The 27,309-nt window shown below is 47.9% G+C and overlaps 1 protein-coding gene across 12 annotated transcripts in view; it reads right to left on the bottom strand.

Moving 5' to 3' along the window:
* TACC1 (transforming acidic coiled-coil containing protein 1) overlaps positions 1-27,309 on the bottom strand; it is a 126,723-nt gene that overhangs the window by 57,398 nt on the left and 42,016 nt on the right. For 6 of the 12 annotated variants that reach the window (XM_040242965.1, XM_040242971.1, XM_040242968.1 and 3 more), the window contains exons 1-2: positions 2,994-3,516; positions 1,874-1,989 (exon numbers count right to left, since the gene is read on the bottom strand). In XM_040242965.1, coding sequence (XP_040098899.1) covers positions 1,874-1,989; positions 2,994-3,154 — 277 coding nt within the window. In that variant the 5' untranslated portion in view covers positions 3,155-3,516. Of the gene's footprint in view, positions 1-1,873; positions 1,990-2,993; positions 3,517-27,309 lie in introns of those variants that run through there. The other 6 variants (XM_040242967.1, XM_040242969.1, XM_040242973.1 and 3 more) reach the window with 2 other exon arrangements.

Here is a 27,309-nt window from a genome sequence, read left to right as displayed (position 1 = left end):
GATCCACCTCAGATAATCAGGAGTTAGATCCTGGAGGTTGGGGACCCCTGCTCTAGAACATACTTAGTGAAAAAAAATCTGTGTCAAATGGACCCGCACAGTTCAAACCCATGTTGCTCAAGGCTCAACTGCAGTTATCTCTGCAGATGCAATCAAGGTAACAGGTCGACTTAAGATTGGAGTGGTCCCTAAACCCAATGACTTGTGTCCTCCTCAGAAAGCCACATGAAGAGACAGAGATACACAGGGAGAAGTTGACCAGTTAAGATGGGAGCTTTGCTGCCACGGGCCAAGGAACACCAGGAATCGCTGGCAACCACCAGAAGCCAGAAGAAACAGGGAAGAATCTGTCCCTAGAATCTTTGGAAGGGGCCTGGCCCTGCCAACACCTTGATTTCAGACTTCTAGCCTTCAGAACAGAGAGGGAACCAATTTCCATTGTTTTAAGCTGCCCGGTTTGTGGCCTTTTTTAAAGGCAGCCCTTCTGATCTCACTCAGAAGGAAAAATGAACACCTTGCGACTAGAGGACCCAGAAAGCCCCCTACCTGGCTGACTCCGGCTGCTACAGCCACCAGGCCTCTTCCCTGACTTCCAACATGCTGCCCCCCTGGGCACTTCCCTCCCCACCCCTCTACCTCAGGCTGGTGCTGTCTCAGACCTTCCCAGGAGCCATGCTCTCTGCTAGAAGAGTTCTCCTCAGGAAACTGCACAGATGTCCCCTCAATTCTCTTTCAGGAATCTGCTCAAATCCCCTAACCAGTCAGGTTCCCCACCCCCATCAGCCTTCAGCACCTCCTACCAACCCTCCCCCAACTCTGTTCCCCCTTCCCCGGCTTCATTTTTCTCCGTTGTTGTACTTAGGCCAAAGCTGACGGGTGCACGCGTGCATGCTAAGTCACCTCAATCGTATCTGACTCTTTGTGACCCCAGGACCATAGTGACCCCAGGACTATAGCGCGCCAGGCTCGTCTGTCCATGGGATTCTCCAGGCAAGAATACTGGAGTGGGCTGCCAGGCTCTCCTCCAGGGGATCTTTCCAACCCAGGGATCGAACCTGTGTCTCCTGCATTGCAGAAAGGTTCTTCACCACTGAGCCACCAGGGAGGCCAAGCTGACAGGTAGGTACACTCTGCTTAACCTCTGAAAGGCCCGTCTCCCTCCACGACGCTGGCCTGCAGAGATGGGGACTGTTTCCACTGCTGAATCACAGCCACTTTGAACATCTAACTGCGATCAGGCCAGGTGAGATTTTGGCTGTGGGACAAAAACGGTTTCCGCTAATCGAGAGGAACAGCAGCAGCTTCTGCAGATGAAATGCAGGCTCAAGGTTGGGCTCTGAGGGCAGCAGGGCGTCTCCACGCCAGGCTTTCTTGGGTAGACTGGGGCTCACCACCATCCCTGGCAGAAGCGGGGGCGGTGAAGAACTTTGACACCGCCTCTTAAGATTCCTCCTTGTCTAAAAAAATTCAACTCCTACCTATAATTCTTGTCTCCAGCCACACCCTGGAGAAAATGCGAAGGCCTGAGAAATGTGTGAAGCCAAATCTAAACACACCTCCATCCCAACACCACCACACACATTTTTGTTTTTCAGGGCCCAGCAGGAATGTTCTGATAATGATAATTTCATACTGCAAAATGTACAACCTACTTAGGGAAGAAAGATTCTGGCTTCCACACTTGGAAAAATACAAACAAACCAACCATTTCAAATATGCCAGGAGCTTTCAAACAGCTCCTGCTGAGTAAGGAGACAACCCCCCACCTTTTAAAATGGCCCTGCATTAACACTTTTCCTTCCCTTATTTACATTTTCAAAACTTTAAACAACAGCAGCAAGAAAAAGGCAGAACAAGGGAAGTCTTTCCTTACCTTGGGTCTTGGCCCCAGAGCCTGCCGGTCCAAGGTGCGACTCACAGGATTCCTTGAGAGGGGATCGGATGGGCGTTTCAGTTTCAGGGGTCTCAAAATTACCTTCAGAATCCGAGCTGCCAAGGGGGAAAAATGAGGAATTACCACTTTCAACGGTATTTCCGATACCTCTTTACAGGCTACATCTCCACAAGGTCCAATATTTTTTGCTAACTTCGCACCCCGCGCGGGGGTCTTCAGTGTGGACTGGCCCGGGATGGGGGGGAGGGGAGAGCAGTGCTGAGGCAGCGCCCTCCTCCAGCTTCCGTCTCCCTGAAATCTCCATCCTCCGGGGCCTTTCTCCAGCAACGTTTATTTCTGAGGTCATCCTTCCCTTCCTCTGACAGCCCCCCAAAAGCTCCTCAACAGACTCCTTTTCTCAAAAAAGCCCTTTGCCACAGGCTTAAAAATTCAGATCGCCTCTCTCAGCCTAAAATCACGAAGCCAGCTTTCGCCTCGATGCCCTTTTTCTGGAGTTAGGCCTCTCTCTACCTGTTTGCAAGGCACCCGGCCAGAGGCCGAGGACGCTGTCACCTGTCTCCCGCAATCACACGGGTTGACAGCTCAGGAGAGACGACCGTTTCTCCCCCAGCGGCCAGGGGGCCCTGCATCACGCGACCTTCTTCACCAAGGCTGCATTTTCGGGGACACAGGGGAGTCCCAGGAGGGCCTGGGAGCGACTTCTTCCCCGTAGGGAGGGCCCCAAGTGCCAGCGGGTGGGATCCACGACAGTGCGTGTGTGTGTGTGTTTGTGCAGGGGCGGGGGCTGGGGTCTTGAAGCTTAGAGAAAGGGACTGAGGCACACGGGGATGCGGAGAGACTGCAGATTCTGGGTTAGGTTCAGAAAGCTCACACTGAAACGAGGGGAGGAAAGCACCCGGCGGGAGGGCACAACGTCCTGAACTTCCGACTGCACAGCGGGGACCTGGTTACGGGCAGGGACGGCAGCACTGCCATGAACACGGTTAACGCGGGTGGCGACCACACACACACACGCGCGCGCGCACACACACAGAATGAGCCGCGGATGGATGGATGGATGGCAGCGCGTCCGAATCTTGGCAGCAACGCGTGTACTTGCCTGAAACTCAAGGATTTGGTCTCGGCTTGCGAGTCCTCGTCCTCGGGGTCGCCCTCGGGCCCTCCGGCCTCCTCCTCTCCGGCGCCCCCGCCGCGCACCGCGGACCACGTCCATCTCGCCCACTGCACGGGCGACAGGATCTGCCAGGGGCTGAACGCCATGCGCGCGGCTCCTGCGGCCCCCGGCTCCTGGGAGGAGGGGAGCGGGGACGGGAGAGCGCTTTTTTCTCCCTTTCAAGATGGAGGGACCGGGTGACAGGGGCCCGGACGCGCTTCCAGCGGAGGCGCGGATGTGGTTTCACGGGCGCCGTCGGGGGCGCGGGCGCAGCGCTTCCTCTCAGCCGGCCGGCCGCGCGCCGCTCCTCCCTCGTCCTCCTTCCCGAACGCGCGGCCGCGGCGCCGAAGCCCCTCCTGGGGCCTCCTCGGGGTGGGGTGAGGGGAGCCCGGGTCGGCAGCTCGGCCTCGGCTGCCCGGCGGTTAGGCGTCTGCGTTCCGAGGGGCCCGGCTCCCGGCTCCCGCCTCCCGGCCGGCCGGCCGCGCCTCAGCTGCCGCGGAGCCGCGCCCCGGGAGCCGCCCCCCTCGGGCCGTACCACCCGCGCGCGCGGCGAGGGGCGCCGGCGGAGGCGGGGCCTCGGAAGCGCACGGCTCAGCTGCCGAGCCCCCCCCCCCGCCTTCGCGCCGCGGTGGTCGCGCCCGCGCTGCGGGGGAAGGGGCTTGGCGGCTGCGACTTCGGAGGCGGTGACGGGCGGAGGACCCGGGCGCCGTCAACGGTTTTTGCCGGCTTCCCGTTTTTCCGAGTCGGCGCACGCTGGGTGTCCCTCCTTCTCTGTTTATTTTTTCATCTTGCTACTGCGACTTAATGGCGTTGGTGATACGGGCTCACAGAGAAGTTAAGCCTCTTATTGTAAAAAAAAAAAAAAAACAACCCCAAACCAACTTTTGAGGCTGCTGTTAACGGCGTTTTCCCCTCTCTGATAGAACGGCGTGGAAAATGTCAGCCTTTTCACCCTCACCCGTCAGATCCCTCAGCGGTGGTACAAGAGTAGCCAAGGGCTGGAATTTTTCGATACTTTTTTAGCTCCCCAGTCCAAACTGGTGGACGCGCCGTGGCCAGGTCTTGGGTAAAGGGTGCTAAATGACACTGAAATTATAGCCTGATCCGTTTCCCATTCTTTTTTTTTTTTTTTTTTTTTTTTTGAGGCTTTTCATAAGTTCTGATTCGGCTTCTGACTCCGATTGCTCCTTCGAAAGTCGGTCAACAGGCCTGGTGATTTCAGCCTTCAAAGTAAAAAAAAAAAATTCTGTATGTTTGAAGGGAGAGGGAAGTAAGTAGAGCTGTCCTCGGATTTTCTTCATTTTCATTCCAGGAATTCAGTTCAGAGTCACCAATGCACCAAGCAAATGGATTGCCTCAACTTCATGATCTCCGTGCCTGGATAAAGGCGTTTCTTATCCTACTCTTAATTTTCAGAGTTGCAGGTTCCCACAGAAAGAGCAGCTCTAGATTTAAGAACAAAGGCTGACACTGCCAGACAGACGTCTTCCCCTGAAAGGGGTTGGCATAGCATACTGTTGATGAATCATGACTGCCTTACACATTTTGATAACAAGAACAAAAGCAAAAAATGATGCAAGATAAGGCCTGGCGGGTGGGTCTTAACCGTAACAGAAGGGGAGGGGTTTGCCTGAAGTCTAGACAGGAGGGCTGGGGTGTCTGGATACTTTACAATTCATCCAGCTCCCAGAGATAAACACAACAGTTTCGATCATTCTGGAGACTACAAAGAATAAGCAGGAGTTGTTTTTTTAGGTCTACATGAAATATGCCACAACACGCTCCCATTGTTTGTATTTTTAGATTTATGGCTCACCACCCAACCCTTCAGATTATAAGGTTCCGCAGGTTCCTGGATCTGACACAAGCGTTTTGCTGCTTGAAATGATATTGTCCACATACATCAGTGGGCTTCCCTGATGGCTCAGTGGGTAAAGAATCTGCCTGCAATGCAGGAGACATAGGAGACGTGGGTTCGATCCCTGGGTCAGGAAGATCCCCTGGCAGAGGAAATGGCAACCCACTCCAGTATTCTTGCCTGTAAAATCCCATGGACAGAGGAGCCTAGGGGGCTACAATCCAGAGAGTGGCAAAGAGTTGGACAGGAATGAGCAATTAAGCGCACACACAAATATACATCAGTAATTGTTATGTACTAAGTCCTGTTCATTCTTACTCCTGAATGTTCTCGAATCCTTTCAGTTCAGTTCAGTCGCTCAGTCGTGTCTGACTCTGCGACCCCATGAACCGCAGCAGCACGCCAGGTCTCCCTGTCCATCACCAACTCCCAGAGTCCACCCAAACCCATGTCCATCCAGTCGGTGATGCCATCCTGCTATCTCATCCTCTGTCGTCCCTTCTCCTCCTGCCCTCAATCTTTCCCAGCACCAGAGTCTTTAAGTACTGGAGTCTCAGCTTCAACATCAGTCCGTCCAGTGAACACCCAGGACTGATCTCCTTTAGGATGGACATTCCTCTGCAATTCCATTATGATTCCTGCAGTCCCCATTTTTCATAGATCCTCTGTAAATGTCTCCCAACCGCTTCGACCTCTGAGGGTTTTTCCAGCCCAGGTCACCCTTGCCTGGCTGATCTGTGACTCCTACTCTAGCCTTGCTGTTCCTGCTCTCCTCTGCTCCAGCCCTTTATAGTCGTAGCCATAATCCCTACAGAATTGGTGCCGAACCTTTACTATGTCCAAGAATCATTTGTGGCCCTTCTTTAAAAATCCAAATCCAGGGGAGGTCCTCAGTGGTCTACCAGCTAAGACTCCAAGCTCTAGGTGCAGGGGGGCTGAGGCTCGATCCCTGGTCATGGAACTAGATCCCACATGTCGAAACTGAGACCCAGTGCAGACAAGTAAACATTAAAAAAAAAAAAAAAAGACAAGCACCTGGACTGAAAAGAAAAAAATTTTTTAAAATCCAAATCCAAATTGCCCCAGCAGGTTCTAGAAATCTGTATTTTGACCAAGTGTCCTGGGGAATTTATTCCACAGGATAAATTTGGGAACAATGACTAGCTTGAGTTGACTAAATGTTGCTTCTGGAACAATTTCCCTTTTGCCTGCAGTGTTTTGCACACTCTTCCCCCCACCTCCACCCTGACCTCAAGCCCTCAGACCTTGAAGGTCCAAAGATACCAGCGCAGGTGTCTCCTCTGGGAATTCTCCCTGCTTTCTACCATCTCTATACCCTAAACATTCATAGAGACTCTCACTGTGGCTCAGTTGTAAAGCATCTGCCTGCTATTGCAGGAGACATGAGTTCAATCCCTGGGTTGGGAAGATCCCCCAGAGGAGGGCATGGTAATCCACTCGAGTATTCTTGCCTAGAGAATCCCATAGACAGAGAAGCCTGGTAGGCTACAGTCCTTGGGGTCGCAAAAGAGTCGGGCACTACTGAGCGACTAAACAACTATTAATCGTTATCACCATGACAAGAGGCATACAACAGGATGTCCCAGGACATAAGGTCATCCTACACGCTATACATAACATGTTTGTTTACATGTCTTTCCCATGTCTGAACCATAAGCTTCTAAACAGTAGGGGCCACATCGCAGTTATGATTTATTTTTGTTTGCCCAGAGATCAGTACCGGACCGCACTGTCAGTAGGGTGTTGAATTAATGTGCAGAAAAGGAATATTCCAGTTTACAAACAGACCTTCTAAGTTTGGCTACAGTGCCAGAAATTCCTAAAGCCTGACTCTTCCTGGCAAAATCAAGATTTTGAACCAGCCTACAACGAAAACCAGACAAGTGATGGCCCCAGCAAGACAAAAGCTTATACAGAAATTTCTTGAAATTGGAGAAACAAAAGCTCAGGTTTCTGAAAATCTCTGCAAACTTCTGGACTTAATGGGAACAGCAATAAAATAAGTATTCAATAGCTTGAATTAATTTTATTGTCTAGAAGAACAAATAATGAGGCTGATACATCAATTTTCCTATAACTCTGGAAGGAACAGGCAGTGTTTGACCAAGAAGGTAAATCAAATCACTTTGCTGCTACGCCCTTAGCTTCAAGGACTAGATGTCTGCGAATGGAATGTCTTTGTTTTGGAAATGACCGGAAGCACAGGAAGGGCCCATCTGTTCTCTTCCTTCCTCTGCTTCTTGCCCTTCACAGAAGCTTTGGGTCAATACTCCATTAAAATCTAAAACGAAACTCGTTGACACGTCCACAGTGGTGGCCAGGGCAGACACACATACCTTGCCACTAATGAATGCCCCAGAGGAATCTGCGAAATGGGTCTCTTTGGTAAAAAATAGAATAATATAGTAAGCTAACTCCACACAAGCAAACAACTCTCCATTTGTATGGCACAGCTACTGGGAGAATGTCAGGGGCTGGGGTGGGGGTGGGGTGGGGTAGGGCAGGGCCTGACCAGGAAGAATTCCTAAACCTAATTAAGGTGGTGGTGGTTTAGTTGTTCAGTCAGGTCGCCCACCAGGCTCCTCAGTCCATGGGATTTTCCAGGCAAGAATACTGGAGTGGGTTTCCATGCCTTCCAGGGGATCTTCCCAACCCAGGAATTGAACCCGGGTCTCCTGCATTGCAGGTGATTCTTTACCGACTAAAAATCACCAGGGAAGCCCATTAAGGACTGGGTCTTAACTCAAACTGAACTTTATCATGCAGTAGGCAAGCAAACACAACTCCCTTCCTAGACAATGTGTCGGACATGACTTAGCAACTAAACAATAACAACAAATCTTTCACTCGAGCAGTATCGGAGCTGCAAGCAATCCACGCACAATGGGAACCCTTTTACAACAGAAGGAAGGAAAAACAGCTACTGTGAACAAAATCTTTTCCGACGGCCAGTGAAACGAGAAGGCCGTGTCTGTGAGATGATGTTCCAGGAGAGGACGAGGGTGGCTCCAGGGTGGCAACAGGGAAATCACAGAGTTGAGGTCACCACCGAGAGAAGAGAAAGCTCAGGTTGGCGGACAGGCAAACCCATCAACTTATCTGTATTTCCTAACAATTTACAAATTCAGTGAGCAAAAGGTACACCTAACTTCAATTAAGATGAAATGACAAATTGAGGGATTCCCAGGTGGCGCCAGAGGTAAAGAACCTGCCTGCCTATGCAGGAGATTCGGGATACACGGGTTCGATCCCTGGGTGGGGAAGATCCCCTGGAGGAGGAAATGGCAGCCCACTCCAGGATTCTTGCCTGGAGAATCCCATGGACAGAGGAGCCTGGCGGGCTGCAGTCCACGGGGTCGCACAGAGTTGGACGCAACTGAGCACACGCATGCCAGATGGATGAATGTCATCAAACCAGAGGAGTGGCTCTAAAGGGCTGAGAAAAGGCCCTGGCCCATGCGACTTGAAACAGCTGATGGCAACGAAGTATGGATGCCTCAGTAGACCATCTCCCCTCCCCATCCTGCTTTTGAGACCCACCTTGTTCACGGAACATACGGCACAGTGGGGCGTTCCCGGTGCGTGCTCATTCCACCAGCCCGACCACTGGATGGTCTCATCTCACCCCACACACTGAGCTAAGCCCCCTCAACCCTCCACTTTTGTCTTCTCGAATATAGAAGAGCAGAAGGTCTCTAAGATGCAATGATAACAGTACCTTACATAATCAAGTTTCCTCTGATCTCTACAACATTCTCCGGGAGTGGGGCAGGTTTTCTCATCCTCAGTTTGCTGATGCGGTAACTGAAGCAGAAAAGGCAGTCACCAGCCTAAAACTGTGGCACAGGGCTGACTCAGGAGCCTAGTCCTACCTTTCAGTGCTCTCCTTGAAGAACGCAGAAAGCACTCGCAGCCACTTGGCAGCTTGAGATTCCATCAGCGGGACACTCTACTCAGCTTCTTGCTGCTGCTGCAGTCTTGGCTTCCTGCTTACCTGGCCAGGGCTACAAATTCCCAACTAGGAGTACCTCACTCCACCCACGAAGAAATGCCATTGCCAACAATGGCATCTGAGGTATTCAGGTTAAGTTCAACATTACAGTCTTAAACCTTGCAAGATCTAATGTTATCCTTTACCTGCAGGCTACAGAATCTCAAACTTCCCTCCAACATGTCCAAACCAGGGGACTTATATTAATACTATGCGTTTATACCAAAAATTACATCCTAAAGAGAACTGTCTCATTTTTTTAAAAAACAGAAAACCTGGATTTATGTCCACAGCTAAGATGCTTGAAGAGCTCCAGAAAGATGAAAAGCGATCCAGATTGCATCCATTAAAGACTTCACCAAGCATCCCACCTAGGGGAACTCCTCAAAGACCCTTGTCCAGGCTCTGCTCTGGTGAACGACTCTCATCAGATCCACTTTCTCATTTATTTTGTTCTCTATCACTAGAGCAAAGTTTGACTTCCCCAGAAAGTATGTCATTCCACCTAGATCACAATCAGACCTAGCGGAGAACACAACAGAGTTACACCATGCCAGCTTTCAGAGAAGTGAGAAAAGGAACAGATATATGTTATGATGTTTACACGCAGCTAGTGTCATGGAAGGAATGATGCTAAAGCTGAAACTCCAGTACTTTGACCACCTCATGCGAAGAGTTGACTCATTGGAAAAGACTCTGATGCTGGGAGGGATTGGGGGCAGGAGGAGAAGGGGACAACAGAGGATGAGATGGCTGGATGGCATCACGGACTCGATGGCCTTGAGTCTGAGTGAACTCCGGGAGATGGTGATGGACAGGGAGGCCTGGCGTGCTGCAATTCATGGGGTTGCAAAGAGTCGGACATGACTGAGCGACTGAACTGAACTGAACTGAACTGAGTGTCATGGAGGGGCTTCCCAGATGGCGCTAGTGGTAAAGAACCTGCCTGCCAATGCAGGAGACACAAGAGACGTGGGATCAGTCCTTAGGTCAGGAAAATCCCCTGGACGAGGGCATGGCAACCCACTCCAGTATTCTTGCCTGGAGAATTCCACGGACAGAGGAGCCTGGTGGGCTATAGCCCATGGGGTCGCAAAGAGTCAGACCTGACTGAAGCGACTTAGCATGCAGTATCATGGAAGAACCCATTCTGTGAGGTTTTCTGCTCTTCCCCAGCAGATGTCATGACTATATGTTTACTGACTTTATAAGAAAGTTCACTTTCACTGGAATATAAGAGTACTAGGAAAACAGCTGTTGAGTACAAAAGATATAAACAGACTTAGGTCAATCAGTCTGTTCTATGTGAGGAAAATAACAAAAAAACATTGTCACTGATCCTTCACCAACTACCACAAATCTACAGTTGAAAACAAACACAAAAGACCCACTGAGAGCAGTGAACTATCTTTAAATTCAGAAATACCTGTCCTAATAGATAAAGGTTTTTCCTGCTAAACAACATCACTGCAATTGCAGAGCCTGTTCAACAGGTATATCAGAATTACTGATTTAGCACATTCTGTTTTCTTCTGTGGAACTTACACTCTTTTCAGAAGATGAAAGATTAGAAAAGGTCAGAGAGCTCCAAGACAGAGAGCTTCACGCACAGAACCTTAGACAAGACACCCATCTGAAACCCTAACTTGTTTATGAGTTTTTCTAATAATACACATTGCTCCAAATCTGAGAGATCTACTTTACTTCATGAACCTGTGAAGGGAGACTGGAATTGCGACTGGTTGGAGTGAAGGAGGCTGAAGGAATTTGGGAAACCTGGGGAACCTAGGAAATCAAATTAGAATACAATTTCTTCTTCTGTTTTGACTCCGTCTCTTCTACCTTACCTCCAAAATAGAATAAACCTCCCCCAATAAACCTCTCCATCTATTAGACTAGAAGATCATTAATCAGATGGCCTAGATTTTCCATCCACCATTCTCATAAATATATGTCCCCATTTTCACTTATGAAACATTGTCACTAAAAAGTTAGAAGGTACAGGGACTTTCCTGGCGGTCCAGTGGCTAAGACTCTGCTCTCCCAGTGCAGGGGGCCCTGGGTTTGATTCCCAGTCAGGGAACTAGACCCTTCACGCTGCAACTAAGATCGAAGCTCCCACGTGCCATTACTGAAACTAAGACTTGGCGCAGCCAAATAAATAAATACTGAAAAAAGAAGAAGAAAAGAAGTTAGAGGGTACAGACTGGGAGGGCAATTAGAAAGGGCAGCAGAGAGTCATTGTAGGAGGATGGGAGAAGGGTATGTACTCAGAAGAAAGAATGAAACCACATAAAGGTTTCCAGAGTAACTGGGAAACTCACTCCACCAAAAGGCTCACTCTGGACATGTGTGGGGATTTCATCACAGGACCTCATGTGTTTGTGGCTGAAAATCTCATGTTTCTCAAAGACAAAGATAGGAAGCTAAGAAGCAAATTCCGTAACATGGTATGCAACCTTCTGTTACTTCTGGCTTTTATCCTTTTACAGTAAAAGATTCACTGCCATAAGTTGGCTCTGAGACTACATGTGTGTGGAAATTCAAGGAAACTGTGTCCTTTTATATCTCTGTTACAGTACAAAGCAGGGAGAAGGGAAGTCTGTCCTTTCTGTGGGTGTTAAAATTTGTGACAGTGCCAAATGTTAACACATTCCTCATTTTCCTCACTAATAAACACAAGCTAAGTGACTAGCTGAAAGTCAAGAAGGGGATTAGTTCTGCAAGACATTTAGAAACATTTATGCAGAAACAGGCATATCCTGGTTCTGTGAATCAGAACAAAAAGCCCAGAAAGGTAAGATATCTTACCTTGTCTTACAGGTAAGATACAAGAAGTTATTATATGATAGAGGGGAGGTTACGATACAGTGGAGAAAGGAAGATGACTTAATATGTGGTTGAAGGACTAATTAGTTGGCAATGGGAAAAAGATCACATTCAACCCTTACCTCAGAGCATATACCAGGATAAATTCCAGATGGATTAGATGGCTAAATAGTACAAATCAAACCACGGGGAGAAAACCATCAAGAAGCAACAGAATCTGCCAGGGCTCTGTTAGAAGGCTGACTGTCCAAACTTCGGCATAATTAACAAAATAACACACAAAATAATGATCGGAGATTTGGCTCCATAAGAGGAGGAAAACTCCTAATGTCTGCCTTCAAATTAAAAGGCAAATCAAGAGACATCCCTAGCGGTCGAGTGATTAAGAATCGGCCTTACGATGCTGAGGACACAGGTTCAGTCCGTAATTGGGGAACTAAGATCTCGTAGCCATGGGACAGCTAGGCCCACACACCACTAGAGAATCCACACACGACTCAACTAAGACCCAAAGCAGCCGAATAAATAAATACACGTTTAAAAGGCAAATCGACAGGCTGAGGAAAATAGTGGCAACCCAAAGCTGGCACTGTTATTATCTAAGGAACTCAGTAAGAGCTCCCCTCTCTCCTCCTCTGAGCACTCAATTCTTTCTAGCAATCCTCTGTCCGAATGTCTTTCTACTCTGAAGAGACCACAACACAATAAACAAAAATCCACCAAGTTTGTAGGCTCACAGACACCCCCATATCTACTCTCAAAGGAAGGCGCCCCCTTATGGGCCTTTCCCAGCATTGGTTCCTAACCTCTGGACCACCAGGGATGTCTCTTGATGAGTTGGTGAGTTCTTTACCAGAATTTTCTGGTAAACCACGACATTATTCCCTTAAACTGCCAAGGGAAACTAACATTCATGAGAAACCAGGCTAAATTCTGGTAGATTACTGGTCCTCCCCTCTCTACTCTGAATCCTACTCGTGGCCTCTAGACGAGGCCACCTAAGGGTGGCAGTTCTCACCACAGTCGGCTCTTCCAGACTCGCCTAGAATATCTTTAAAAAATCTGTTTATTTGTGGCTGTGCTGGGCCTTCGTTGCTGCACGTGGGCTTTCTCTAGTTGAAGCCAGCGGAGGCTCCTTTCTAGTTGTGGTGCATGGCTCTTGCTGCGGAGCCCCGGTTCTAGGGCACATGGGCTCAGTAGTCAGGCACAGGCTTGGGTGCCCCATGGAATCTCCCCAGACCACAGAGAGACCTCGTGTCCCCTGCACTGCAGGTGGATTCTTAACCACTGGGCCACCAGGGAAGTCCAAAAATAAAATACCTTCTGTGCCCTCTTTGCAGGTACCTCTTGAATCCAAGCGGTTGTTCAGTACTGTCAGAAATATTTACTGTTTGTCCCAGGTGACAGCTACGAAGTATCTCTGTGGTCAGAAACTGGCCACGTTGCAGAGCCTGATAGAAAAACGTTAAGGCCTGCTTCCCTAAAATAAAACTATGTACTCAGAAGGAAAGAAAAACCTTCTAAAGCCCCTGTAAAAGGATTTATAGGTGGATCGACCTATGATATCATTTAAGTTGCAGCCCAAATCCTCAGGAATTAAAAGCAACTGTCCTTCTCTCACATATCTTTGAAAAACCAGAAATTCTGTTCCAGCAACTTTTATTTAGGTCATCTCTTTAAAATACCAACTTCAAGGAGGTGATTCTTATCAGAAGGAAAACAGAAGGGATAAAAGGTATTTTGAAACTTAGGCAACTGAAAAATCCTAAAGGTCTTCTCCATAAATATTAATAAAAAGCTTTAGCCATCTCAACAGGTCACCTTAGGTTACTGCAGCTGTTAGAAACATAATTTGGATCCAATCTCTTTTATACTACCCGATTCATGGCTAAATCTTTCAACAACAGCTATAAGGTCTCTGCTGGCCTCTGTCTGTGTGTGTGTATGTCTATGTATATGTGTTGTATGGTACTATCCACCTTCAGATGGTATTGCTAAAATTAATTTGTAGAGCTCTATTTAATTGGCTTGAAGAGAATAAAGCACTTGTATATATGAAGGATACCTACAACTTTCAGACATATGATAGAAACTAACTCAAATATTTTTCAGGTTTACTTGATCTGAGAAAATCTTTGGTAAATAAAGCCTAGTTTAAATTTGTTGGATAGGTATGTCTTCAGAATTATCAGCATTAAAATAATGCCAAAGCATATTATCTTAGTTGGGTCCATTGGTTAAAAAAAGTTCATGTTATCTCTGCTATGAAATTTGTCAGCAAGAAAAACAGCTTGGGATGATGGCTGATTTTGTCAAAACATCTTATGAAAGTTCTGTGTTTAGTCTAAGCATAATTATTGAGAACAGGAGAAATAAATACGATACTGCAGAATAAAAATTTTATGTGAACTTTTGAAATAATTTCCCCAAATCTTTTTGGTAACCTGAAACCTTAAAGTTTTGCCAAGTTAAATTAAATGGTGGATAGTTATCAAATACCTAAATCATTTCCAAATAAGACAAAACAATTATTGAACACAGATTTGTCCATTTGGGGATTTCTTCTACAAAGGACCTAAAGATATTTGGGTTTATTAGTAAACATGTTTTGTGCCACACTGAAAAATTTACTATGAGAACACATTTCTACAGATTATAGAAAGCATTTATACACAGACACATACACAGAGTATTTACAAATTCACAGGCCACAAAATGCTAATATGAAAGAAGGTTCACAATTGTTTATCACTTTATCTTCACTAAAAATTAAGGTTTTTAGCAGCCATGAAATTAAAAGATGCTTGCTCCTTGGAAGGAAAGCTATGACAAACCTAGACAGCATATTAAAAAGTTGGGACATTACTTTGCCGACAAAGGTCCATATAGTCAAAGTTATGGTTTTTCCAATAGTCATATACAGGTGAGAACTGGACCACAAAGAAGGCTAAGAGATGAAAAATTGATGCTTTTGAACTGTGGTGCTGGAGAAGAGTCTTGAGAGTCCCTTGGATTGCAAGGAGATCAAACCAGTCAATCCTAATGGAAATCAACCCTGAATATTCACTGGAAGGACTTATGATGAAGCTGAATTTCCAATACTTTGGCCACCTAATGTGAAGAGCTGACTCACTAGAAAAGACCCTGATACTGGGAAAGACTAAGGGCAGAGGAAAAGGGGGGGTGGTGGTGACAGATGAGAGGGTTGGATGGCATCACTGACTCAATGGACATGAGTTTGAACAAACTCTGGGAGATGGTGAAGGACAGGGAAGCCTGGCATGTGGCAGTTCATGGGGTCACAAAGAGTTGGACACAACTTATTGACTGAACAACAAAGAAAATCATTGCCTGACAGGCTCAGGAACCCCAGGATATTGAAAAAAGAGGAATTCACTCAAACTACAGATATTATAGATAAACTCTCACTCCTTCAGTGGAGTCCTTCTTTGACTTACTTGATGTTGATTGGTTTGTATCACGGGGACCATGGCTCCAAAATGCACTCCAAACATTAGGAAATTTTCCTGTTTGTAATAATCATAGTAGTCTCCCTGTCATGCTGTATTTTCTCAAAAGGTTTAAATGTATGTTCGTACCCACTAACCACCAAGCAAATGATCTCCCTAAGACTGGAAGGCCAGAAAAGGAATGAAGACAATGACCAGCCGAAAAACAGTGAGCCTGAAGTTACAACCTGTAAATCAACAAAAACAGAGAACTTGAGAACAGTATCTGAGAGTGGCACTAACACCTTAAATTTTTACCACATTTCTCAGTGACAAATGGGCTTCCCTAGTGGCTCAGACAGTAGAGAATCTGCCTGCAATGCAGGAGAGCTGGGCTTGATCCCTGTTCCGGAAAGAGTCCCTGAAGGGAATGGCTACCAACTCCAGTATCTTGCCTGGAGAATTCCATGGACAGAGGAGCCTGGTGGGCTACAGTCCATGGGGTCGCAAAGAGTCAGACAGGACTGAGTGACTTTCAAGGTCTGATCAAAAGGGGAAACTGTTCAAAAAAAGACAACAGGCCCAAATGGAGTCACTTGTGCTAAGCATACCATGCCAAATGGAGACTTAATACCTAACCTGCTTGCAGTTTCAGCCTCTCGCAGGAATATGATCTTAACCAGACAGTCTGGAATTCCCTGGTCAGCACTAGGGAGGCAAATGCCTCATAGCCCCCTACAGTGAGCCCCCCATAGGGAAGTGATCTTCCCTATGAAAATGACCCACTCTTTGCTAGTTCCTCTCTCCTTCCCCTCTGTCCATAAAAGCCTTTCATTTCATGCAGCTCCAGGGAACTCTTTCCTATTTGCTCCATAGGATGCTGCTTGATTCTTGGCTCATAGAATAAAGCCAATTTGATCTTTCAGTTGACTTGGTTGAATTGTTTTCTAACATTCCCATTAGGTTGGTTTCTTCCAGGAAACCATGTTGCTGAGGCAGATGGCACTATTGGGAGCTTTTCTTCCCATCTGGGAAAAAGTGGGAAATGTGGGGGGCTCTGAGGAGGGAGGTGGCAATGGAGCAGGCTGCCAAAGCCCCATTTTGTGAAGCAGGAAGCTTAGGAATTTGGGAGGCAGGCAGGGGTCGGGGGCTCTTCTGAAGAAAACTACAAAAGAACCTTACAAATAGAATGCCAGAGCCCCTCTGGAGACCAAGGAGGGACCGCATAACTGAGGAGTCTTGAAGTTCAAGCTTCATTAGCTTCATGGTAAATTCAAATTGGTAAGTGGAAATATTGATACATTGAGGGAAAGGAAGGTTGGATATTGTGACAAGAATATTATCTTGTTTGGGGAGATTTCCTTGAAAATAACGGTTTTTATAAATCCGGAAATACTATATAATAAATATGAGAATCTTATCCCAATTCAAAAACTAAACTAATAACTGGCTTCCCCGGTGGCTCAGTGGCAAAGAATCTGCCTGCAGTGTAGAAGCCACAGGAGATGCGGGTTCAATCCCTGAGTCAGGAAGATTCCGCTCGAGAAGGAAATGGCGACCCACTCCAGTATTCTTGCCTGGAGAATTCCATGGACAGAGGAGCCTGGCAGGTTACAGTCCCTGGGGTCGCAAAGAGTCGGATACGACTGAGTGACTCAACAACAAAATAACTGGCCGATACTCTATAAATAAATTAATCGTTGTTATCCTTTGTCTGTAACACTAACTGGTGTTAGTGATGATTTTCAGCATGTGCATGTTCAGTCACTCAGTCATGTTGGACTCTTTGTGACCCCATGGACTATAGCCCGCCAGGCGCCTCCATCCATGGGATTCCCCAGGCAGGAATACTGGAGTGGGTTGCCATTTACTCCTCCAGGGGATCTTCCTGACCTAGGGATAGTACCGGTGTCTCCAGCATCTCCTGCATTGATTGGCAGGCGTAGTCCTTTACCACTGAGCCACCTGGGAAGCCTGATGATTTTCAGCACTCACCCAACAAAGGATTTCCTTAGTATTTTCTTCTTCTTTTTTTTAACTTTTTGACTAAGCCATGTGGCATGTGGGATCTTAACCCCCTGACTAGGGATCAAACTCTCACCCTGTGCATTGGAAGCACAAAGACTTAACCATTGTACCGCCAGGGCAGTCCCTAGAAACTATTTTCTTATGGACACATAATTAGTAAATACATATATATATATATTTGACCATGCCCCATGGCTTACAGGATCTTAGTTCCCTGACCGGGGACTGAACCTGGGCCCTCAGCAGTGAAAGTGCGGAGTCATAACCACTGGACTTGCAGGGAATTCCCAGGATATTTTGTTAAAATTATCTTACAAACCTAGTGTAAGCAAGGTTACCCTTTGCTCTTTTTGGCACCTCACCACATAGGATATAGTAAGATCACGTGTATTTTCTATTTCCTTTGGTCAAGGCACAGCTGGCTACTGAGTAGAATGTATTTGTGTTCAGCTGTTTCCTGAACTAACAAGTCACTGACGCCCAGCCTAAGCATGCACCCCAGATCTCGCAGAACCACAGGAAGTTTTAGCTGGAAAGGCCCTTTGCCAAAGATCACTGGGCCCAGTATTCTGGTTTCCAGACAGGCCGGTGAGTCCTCGGCGTTCAGGAGTACGTCTGAGGAGTACCAGGCACCAAAGTCTGCATGGCTGGGACTCAGACTTCTTGGGGAGGACATCTGAATTCTAAGCTTTCTCCCCAACCCTGAAGGATATTATAGGGAAGCAAAATTCACTACCCCAAAATGTCTCTTTGGCATGTGGATTACTTTAAGGTAAAAATAATCAAGGCCCCAAAACTCAGGAAGAAATTCTGACCTTCCCTCAACTGATTAAAACCATTCAGATAGGGAGTTCCCTGGTGGTCCAGTAGTAAAGAATCTGCCAGCTGATGAAGAGGACACAGGTTTGATCCCTGGTCAGGAAAGATCCCACAGGCCAGGGAGCAACTAAGCCCGCTCACCACAGCTACTGAGCCAGCACTCTAGAGACCCGGAGCCACAGCTACTGAGCCTGTGCTGCCCAGAGCCCATGTTCCGCAACAAGAGAAGCCTGTGCATCGCAACTGGAGAGTGGCCCCCGCTTGCTGCAACTAGACAAAGCTGCAAGCAGCAGGGAAGACCCAGTGCAGCCAAAAATAAACAAATAAATAAAATTATTATTTTTTAAATATCAAATAGAGGTCCTCTTCCCAGGATAGAGCTGTCACCAGGGTCATCTGCAGAGTGGGCTTGGTGTGGCAGGGGACAGGGCGTAAAGACCAGGGTCCTCTCTGGGTCCCAGTGTCTCCACAGGCCCAGCACACAGCTGCTTACCAAACATTTGCTTTTCCATCTTGATGTGACTTTCCTTCCATCCCTTTGAAGTCCCAAAACATTACCTCCAACATCCTCTCTCATCTTCAGCTGAAGGTGGTATATAAGGTGAGGGTTTCTGCCACTTTGGTGAGTGACAGTTTTCCGGGGTCTCTCCCATGGACATATGTTATTGAACTTTTGTTTGATTTTCTCCCATTAATCAGTCTTGCTGGTGGTTTAGTCGCCCAGTCTGACTCTTTGAGACCCCATGGACTGTAGCCGGCCAGACTCCTCTGTCCATGGGATTTTCCAGGCAGGAATACTGGAGCGGGTTGCCATTTCCTTCTCCAGGGGATCTTCCCCACCCAGGGACTGAACCTGGGCCTCCTGTATTGCAGGCTGATTCTTTACCAACAGAGCTACCAGGGAAGCCCTTGCTGCTACTAAGTCACTTCAGTCGTGTCCGACTCTGTGGAACCCCATAGACGGCAGCCCACCAGGCTCCCCCGTCCCTGGGATTCTCCAGGCAAGAACACTGGAGTGGGTTGCCATTTCCTTCTCCAATGCAGGAAAGTGAAAAGTGAAAGTGAAGTTGCTCAGTCGTGTCCGACTCTTAGCGACCCCATAGGCTGCAGCCTACCAGGTTCCTCCGTCCATGGGATTCTCCAGGCAAGAGTACTGGAGTGGGGTGCCATTACCTTCTCCAAGGAAGCCCTTACATCCATTTACTTCCTAGACTAGCTAGAAGAACCCTGAAGGGCAGAGGAAAATATCTTCTTCCCCAACAATGTACACAGTTGACCTGAGCAACAGAGATACAACATCTCCCCAAATTCACCTCGTTTGAAAAGGCAACATGAACTGTTTAATAAAGAAAAGGAAGGGACTTCCCTAGTGGTCCAGTGGCTAAGAACCTTCCTTCCAATGCAGGGGATGTGGGTTGGATCCCTGGCCGGGGAAGTAAGATCCTACATGTTGTGGAGCAACTACTGAGCCCGTGCCACAAGGAGAGAGCCCACTCACCGCAACTAAGACCTGATGCAGCCAGAGAAATAATTTTTTTTTAAAGTACACTTAAAAAAAAAGGAAGAAGGAACTTCTCCGATTGTCCAGTGGCTGGGACTCCACGCTCTCAGTGCATGGGGCCTGGGTTCGATCCCTGATCAGGGAACTAGATCACACACAGCAGATCTAAGATGGAAGATCTTTTGTGCCACAACTAAGATGCGGCATGGCCAAATAAATATTGAAAAAACAAAAACAAAAACAAAAAACCCAAACACTGTCATGGCTGAGCAGAATCTCTGGAGGTGGTCTCAGGACATGAGTCCGCCTTCTCCCTGCAACTGCCAGCTTTTCTGATGAAAGCACCTTTCCTTTCTATTGACCCTTGCCTCCTGAATTATTGGCTTTTGAGTGGCGTGCAGCCGAACCTGAGTTCAGTTATCCCGCACACTTTACAAATGCCTAGGCAGACCCATTTCTTGCCATCACAGAGCCTGCACAGTGTTGAGTTCGGTAAGCAAAGAAAGTGTGTAACTTATTAGTTGTCATGAGTGATGTATAAGGAAAGTGCAGGACCTCCCAGAGAGGCACAGCAGGCTGAGGAGGGAGGATGAGTCGGGGTGAATCAGGGAGTCGGGGAGGCTGCTCTGAGGATCAGCTGAGGGAGGAGCCTGAGGACTGTGTGGTCAGCAGCCCTGGCTCGGCAGCAAGTGGGACTTAAGCCAAGTGATCGGGGGGAGGATCCTCGAACATCAAGGAGCACAGTCTTTGAAATGGTGGATTCTGGATGGCACAGAAAAATACAAGGAAGAAAGGAAAACTTACCCAGAGTTCTGTTTTTGGCTAAACAGCCAACTGTTAAGATGATGGTGAGCAACACCCCCGTTTTTATCTTTTTCTTAAAGCAACTTTTATACTTGGAATGAAATTATTTCTATTTTTCCACTTACTGTCTTTCCCAACCAGAAGTGTGTTCTGTGAACACAAAGCGTCTTGTCTACCTTGATTTATTTGCTCTGTAATATGTGGCGACTAGATGAACAGACAGAAACCTCCCAAATCATGCTGTTTTCCTACATGCAAGCATGTACTATGAGCATGGATAGACAGACAGATAAGCAGACAGACAGATGAGCAGTTAAACAGACAACAGACAGACAGATGGGTACTTTTAAACAAACGAAATTTAAATATACATATTGAGGGGATATATTTATACGTATGGGCTTCCTCTGTGGCTCAGCGGTAAAGAAACCTCCTGCAATGCAGGAGACACAGGAGACTCAGGTTCGATCCCTGGGTCGGGAAGATCCCCTGGAAGAGGGCATGGCAACCCACTTCAGTATTTTTGTCTAGGAAATCTCATAGACAGAGGAGCCTGGCAGGCTACAGTCCATGGGGTCGCAAAGAGTTGGACAGGACTGACGTGTCTGAGCACACACATGTATACTTACAGCTGATTCACACTATTGTACAATAGAAACTAACACAACACTGCAAAGCAATTACCCTCCAATTAAGAAATGTGTTTGGGTTTAGTCGCTCGGACGTGTCCGACTCTTTGCAACCCCATGGACTATAGCCCACCAGACTCCCCTGCCCATGGGATTCTCCAAGGCAAGAATACTGGAGTGGGTTGCCATTTCCTTCTCCAGGGGATGTTTCTGATGCAGAGACTGAACCTGCACCTCTTACATCTCCTAAGGTAGACCATAATGAAAAAGAATACTTTTAAAATGTATTAAAAAATAAATGTACTGTTCTCAGTTAGAGGTAAGGGTTTATTCCCAGCGTCTCCTGTTTTCATCACAAGCTCTGCTCCCAAAGGGAGGAAGTGGAATTCAGGCAGTGGGGCCAAGACCCTTCCTGACCCCGCAGAGCCCACGCTCTCATCTCCTTTCAGCCGCATAACAAGCCTTGGTGTGTCTATGTGATTTACAAAACTTGCTCCCTGTGGAGGGATGTTTAGGCGGTTCACTGTTCCTCCTTACAAAGGAAACTGGGATGAATAACACATCTTGTCCCATATACAGGATTACTTCCTAGAGTTAAAACTCTAGATCACGTTTTGTACCTGGAGACACAGAGCCAGACTGCCCACCAGCAAGGCTGTACTGATTCACAGTTTTAAACAACGAGTAGGGGACAGCCCCTTCCCTAAATCCTCACCCAGGCCACGTCAGTCCATCTTCTAAAACCCTGGCAACTGGGAAGGAATGCGATGCTTTATCTGAACACATCTGATTATCCATGAAGTCTGAACATCTTGTCCTGTATTTATTGAAACGCTGGCGGACTTTCTTCCTTTTCTTCTTTATTTTTTTTTTTTTTTTTTTTTTGTTTGGTAAGTAGAGTGTTTCAATCCTTTGCCCGAAATTAGTAAAATGAAGGGGGGAGGGGTCCCTGACCAGGTAGCATCATCACCTGGGAATTAGAAATGCCAATTCCCACGCCCCACGCTGGACTTGTCGAATCAGAAGCTCTGGGCATGGGTCATCCAGTGGATGACCACTCTGGATGGACGCTGAAATGCCTTCAATCGTTGGGATTTCAGTCATACTAGACTCTCATTCTTTGTATAAGAAACATGTCCCTAACTTCTAAACTGGTGACACAAAGCTTTTCGATCAACTGCATCCTCAACATTTCCTCCTTAAATCAGCATTTAAGGACCTTTAGTCCAGAAGATTCTGTAAATAATTAATTAAGACCCTGGTGGCTCAGCAGTAACGACGCATCCCTGGGTTGGGAAGATCCCCTAGAGAAGGAAATGGCAACCCACTCCAGTATTCTTGCCTGGAGAATTCCATGGACAGGGAGTCTGATGGGCTACAGTCCATGGGGTCGCAAAAAGCTCGACACGACTTAGCAACTAAACCACCACCATCACCATATAGCACAGGGAACTCTCTTCAATACTCTATACAGGGCTGAAAGCTAAAACAGAGTGGATATATGTATATCTAAGTCTGATTCACTTGGCTGTACATCTGAAACTAACACAACATTGTAAATCAACCACACTCCAATAAAAACTTTTTTAAAAAGAGAGAGACTGTGAATTAACACCACAAAACTCACCTAACTCACAACAGCCAAATCAATGCTGAGAAGGGACTCCCTGTTCTCATCTGCCCAGCATCGGTCCCCTTTTTTGAGCCACAATCTGTCTTGTCTCTGACCCTCCACTCTCAGGACCTGTGGTCTGGCTCTAGTACAGGGGTGGGAAAGCGACTCAGGCCTGACTCGACACCACCTCCCCCCCACTCTCTCCAGTCCTCCCACGCCGACAGCTCGGCTCCCCCAAGGGCCCAGGACCCAAGCCCGCAGAAAGTTTGTTTCCTGGACAACCTCTCTCAACTCTTCCATCACCACCCCTCCTACTTCCTGCAGCAAATCCAGGCCCTTCTGCAGGATTCCCAAGGGAGAGAGGGTGTGCTGACCACTGCCCAGAGGGGCCACTTGCGTCCCAGGGGGACAGGCTGAGCTCACTTCAGCCGTATTCAGGGACCGGACGTGCAGAAACGTGACTCTGTGCTGGGATCAGCCACCAGGATGGGCATTTCCATTAGTCACCAGCCTCCTGGGTCCATAATCCCTTTGAGACGCTCCGTAAGCCTTCAGCAGCGACAGCTGGCAGACACATTTCCCAGGCTGGCGGGTGTTGGGGTGGATACGTGGAGGCCGCGTGGCAACATTCCTCAGCCTCACTCCAGGGCTCCCGGTGTCTGCTGGGGCAAGCTCAGTCTCGGACGTTCCTAGAACTGCCCCCCTCGCCAACACCAAGGGCCAAATGTGCAGAACTTCCCCAGCTCAGAGACATCACCTGCCCTTGTGCTGGGACCTTCACTTTTTCCCTTGGATGCTAATTGTTGTTGTTGTTCTTGTACTCAAATAAGATATTCAGGATGGTTTTATCTCTGCATCCACACTCTGATGAAACTGACTTGTTCAAGAGCGTCTATGGGGCGGACCCAGGGCCCCGCTGGCACTCTCTGAACTCCAGAGGCATAAAGCAGACACGTTACAGACCACACAGCGCGAGGAAATGATGTGCTGCACACCCTCGAGTGACGCGAGTGCAGGAGAGCTCCAGGCTGGCCAAAAAAGGAAGCGACACGCTTCAGCTTCCATAGCGGGCTTTCGACCGCGTGAGGGACGATGCGTGCGTGCAGGCAGCGAGGAGGGGCTGCGGGCCGGGGAGACGCGGGACCCGGAGAGAGTTTCAGGCTGGCGAACCCCCTCCGCGCTTCGTAAAGAAAGGGAGAACGCAGGATTTGATGGGTCAGTGGGGTGTTCACGCTCCACACCAGACTCACCGCGGACCGTCAGCCCAGCGGGGAAGGCGCGCCTCCAGACGTGTGTGTGTGTGTGTGTGAAAGGGTCACCGCTCCGTGACAAAGGACGCGCCAGCAAGTCAGGGCTGGCACCACCGGGCCTCCTTCACACACACACACACATCTGTACACACCCACACACAGCACACACCTACACACAATCACAAACACCCCCCCCACAGACACACACCTTCACAACACACAACACACATAGGTACACACGCACACACCCTCACAACATCCCACATAAACACACACAGCACACATAAACACACTCAGTCACACGCACACCCCCCCACATCTGTACACACCCACACACAAGCACACACCTACACACAATCACAAACACCCCCCCCACAGACACACACCTTCACAACACACCACACATACAGGTATACACCCACACACCCTCACAACATCCCACATAAACACACACACCACACATAAACACACAGTCACACGCACACACCACAGACATATACACACATACCTCTCACATATAGTCATGCACATACTTTCACCTCCTACACAGTCACACACACACCCACATATATGTACGCACCTACACAATCTCACACACACACACCCACACACACCCCTTCACAACACACATCCACATACCCTCACAACATCCCACATAAACTCACACACACCACACATAAACACACTCAGTCACATGCACACCCCACACACATATCTGTACACACCCATACACCATCACACACCTACACACAATCACAACACCCCCCCCAGACACACCCTTCACAACATACTCCACACATATAGGTACACACCCACACACCCTCACAACATCCCACAGAAACTCACACACACCACACATAAACACATTCACCTCCTACCCAGTCACACACACATCCCACATATACGTACACACCTAATCACACACAAACACACACACCCACAGATGTACACACACACCTTCACAACACACATATATATATTCACCCACACAGTCACACACACACCACACATATATGTACACACCAACACACCCTCACAACATCCCACATACACTCACACATACCAGACATACACATACACACACAGTCACACACACACCCCACACACACATATATATATACTTCCCACACACAGTCACACACACACACTCACATCCTATACACTACAGTCACACACACATCCCACATATACGCACACACCTACGCACAACACACACACACACTGCCACACAGACGCACACACACCTCACACATATATATATATATTCAGCCACACATAGTCACACACACACCGCACTCAAGCATTTCAGTCCCAAACACAAAACCCTCCCCAGTCGCACTGACCATCCAAACAGGGGTATGGAATCAACCAAACAAAACAGACAATTGTCATGGATTAAAAACAACTTTTCCTTAAAAGAAAAAGGCCTTGAACTGGGCAAAGATTGCCAAATGGGAAACACAAGACGAATTTGAAAGTGCAAGGCAAAAGAAAGTGCGAAAAAGGCACGTTGGAAGAGCCAGTCAAGTCCTAGAACTGTCTGGGCTTTGGTCTCTGAAGAGTAGCCCTTGAAGCTGGGATGACCCAGGCCTATTGAAGGGGACGCCGTGAGCTGTGGGGTGGGGGGTCTCCCCCTTTCTGAGGACGAAACCGAACTCCACAGTAGCCACCAGGGGGCGTCAGAAAACTCTGTTACACATTCAATCAGCAGATTTTTTTGAAGGGCATTTCTTTCAGCTTTGTTTTTCTATCCATCAAAAGGTCACAGTGAGCCCCGTCTGAGTCCAACCCTGGGTGTTTATACTGCAGTTCAACCGGTGGACAATGGGAAGGAGGGGGGAGACTTCCACAAAAATATGCTCTGAACCACGCAGTTTGGAGGAGTGATGAGAAATAGCACACCCAGGAGAGGTGGATCCCAGCCAGCAGGAGGAAATGGAAATAAATATCAAAACCTTCAGCTTCATCCTCCTGCGCCCCCTAGTCTGTTTCCTTTTCCCCTACATGCACATGTAAGCTAGCATCCTTAGACTCTCTGGTTTTTATCCCACCCGGCCAAGGAACCGGCTAAAGACCGGCCTGGTCACCTCTGGCCAACCAAGGCCAGAAACTAAGCACATGGTGGCTGGCGCCCCCTGGTGGGAGAACTAGAGAACAGCACCCTCTACCGGGCCACAGGCCGATGGACAACAGGCGAAGTCCATTGAGGATCTCTGTCTCCTCCTCCTCCCCGCCAGCCACTCCTGAAATGTGGGCACATCTCTCAGTTCTAATCTTGTCCTCAATAGAACCTGCCAAGCCCCAGGTATCACCTGTAAAGGTGGCCCATGTTATTCACAACTTGTTTCCCCAAATATCCATCAGTGGACATTTCACAGGAATCATGGCTTCACCCGTGGTGGAGCCAGAGAATCACGGATCGAAAAAGGCAAAGGAGGCAACTGGGGAAGGGACAGACAAGACACCACTGGACTCAGAGAAATGCCAAGAAGGTGATATTCAGTGGGGAAAACGTCAGCCCTCTTCCCACCATTATGTCCGGCCCAAGCCTTCCGAGTTTTGTTTCCTCAACCCCCTACTTAAGAACAGTTTTGAGGTTGCCATGGAAACATAACATTTTGCAGTTGTTAGGAAAGAAGACTCACAGATGAAAATAATTCAGCAAAGAAACCCCAGAGAGGCGTTCTAGCCGCCCTGTGTAAATGCAACACAGTGTTCGGGTATCTGTCTACAAAATGGGCTGTATTTTTCGAACATTTACTTCTCTCAAATATTTACTTTCCTGAAATTGTGTTATCAGTAGGGAGAGACCCATAAAAACTTATTTTCTAGCATATAAACAGAAGCCTGAGCTGGTTAATAATTTGCTCCACGGTAGACCCACTCCGGAAATGACCGGTAATCGTTTCCTTTCAGCCAGGTTCACTTGAATTCTGCCAGCTCTGCAGCCTTAGTTTCTGAACTTTTCCAAGCCTCAGTTTACTCACCTGTAAAATGGAGGAAACAGACCTGCTTCACAGGGTCCCTGAAAGGATGAAACGAGCGAATGCCTAGGCCTCAGGATCTCTGACTCTCGTAACTTTTCTATACTGTTCGTTGATCAGTTGCTCAGTTGTGTCCGACTCTTTTGCAGCCCCATGGACTGTGGCCTGCCAGGCTCCTCCGCCCATGGGATTTCCCAGGCAAGAATACTGGAGTGTGTTGCCAGCCAGCCACTCCTCCTCCAGGGGATCTTCCTGACCCAGGAATCAAACTCACGTCTCCTGCACTGGCAGGCAGATTCTTTACTACTGAGTCACCAGGGGAGCCTCTTCTGTACTGTGTGGATGTGTCTTTTTGTTTGAAAAAAGTCTATAAAAGTTTTATGTTATCACGGGATCTCTGACTCAATGAGTTTTCAGAGGTGTTGCTCTAAAGTGAAGCCTCTCTGTCAGGTTCCTGGGAGGTCGCATCCTCACCAGCGACTTC

The sequence above is a fragment of the Oryx dammah genome, unplaced genomic scaffold, assembly GCF_014754425.2.
Source record: "Oryx dammah isolate SB20612 unplaced genomic scaffold, SCBI_Odam_1.1 HiC_scaffold_7, whole genome shotgun sequence".
Lineage (NCBI taxonomy): Eukaryota > Metazoa > Chordata > Mammalia > Artiodactyla > Bovidae > Oryx > Oryx dammah.
This window is presented reverse-complemented; position numbering and strand designations above follow the sequence as displayed.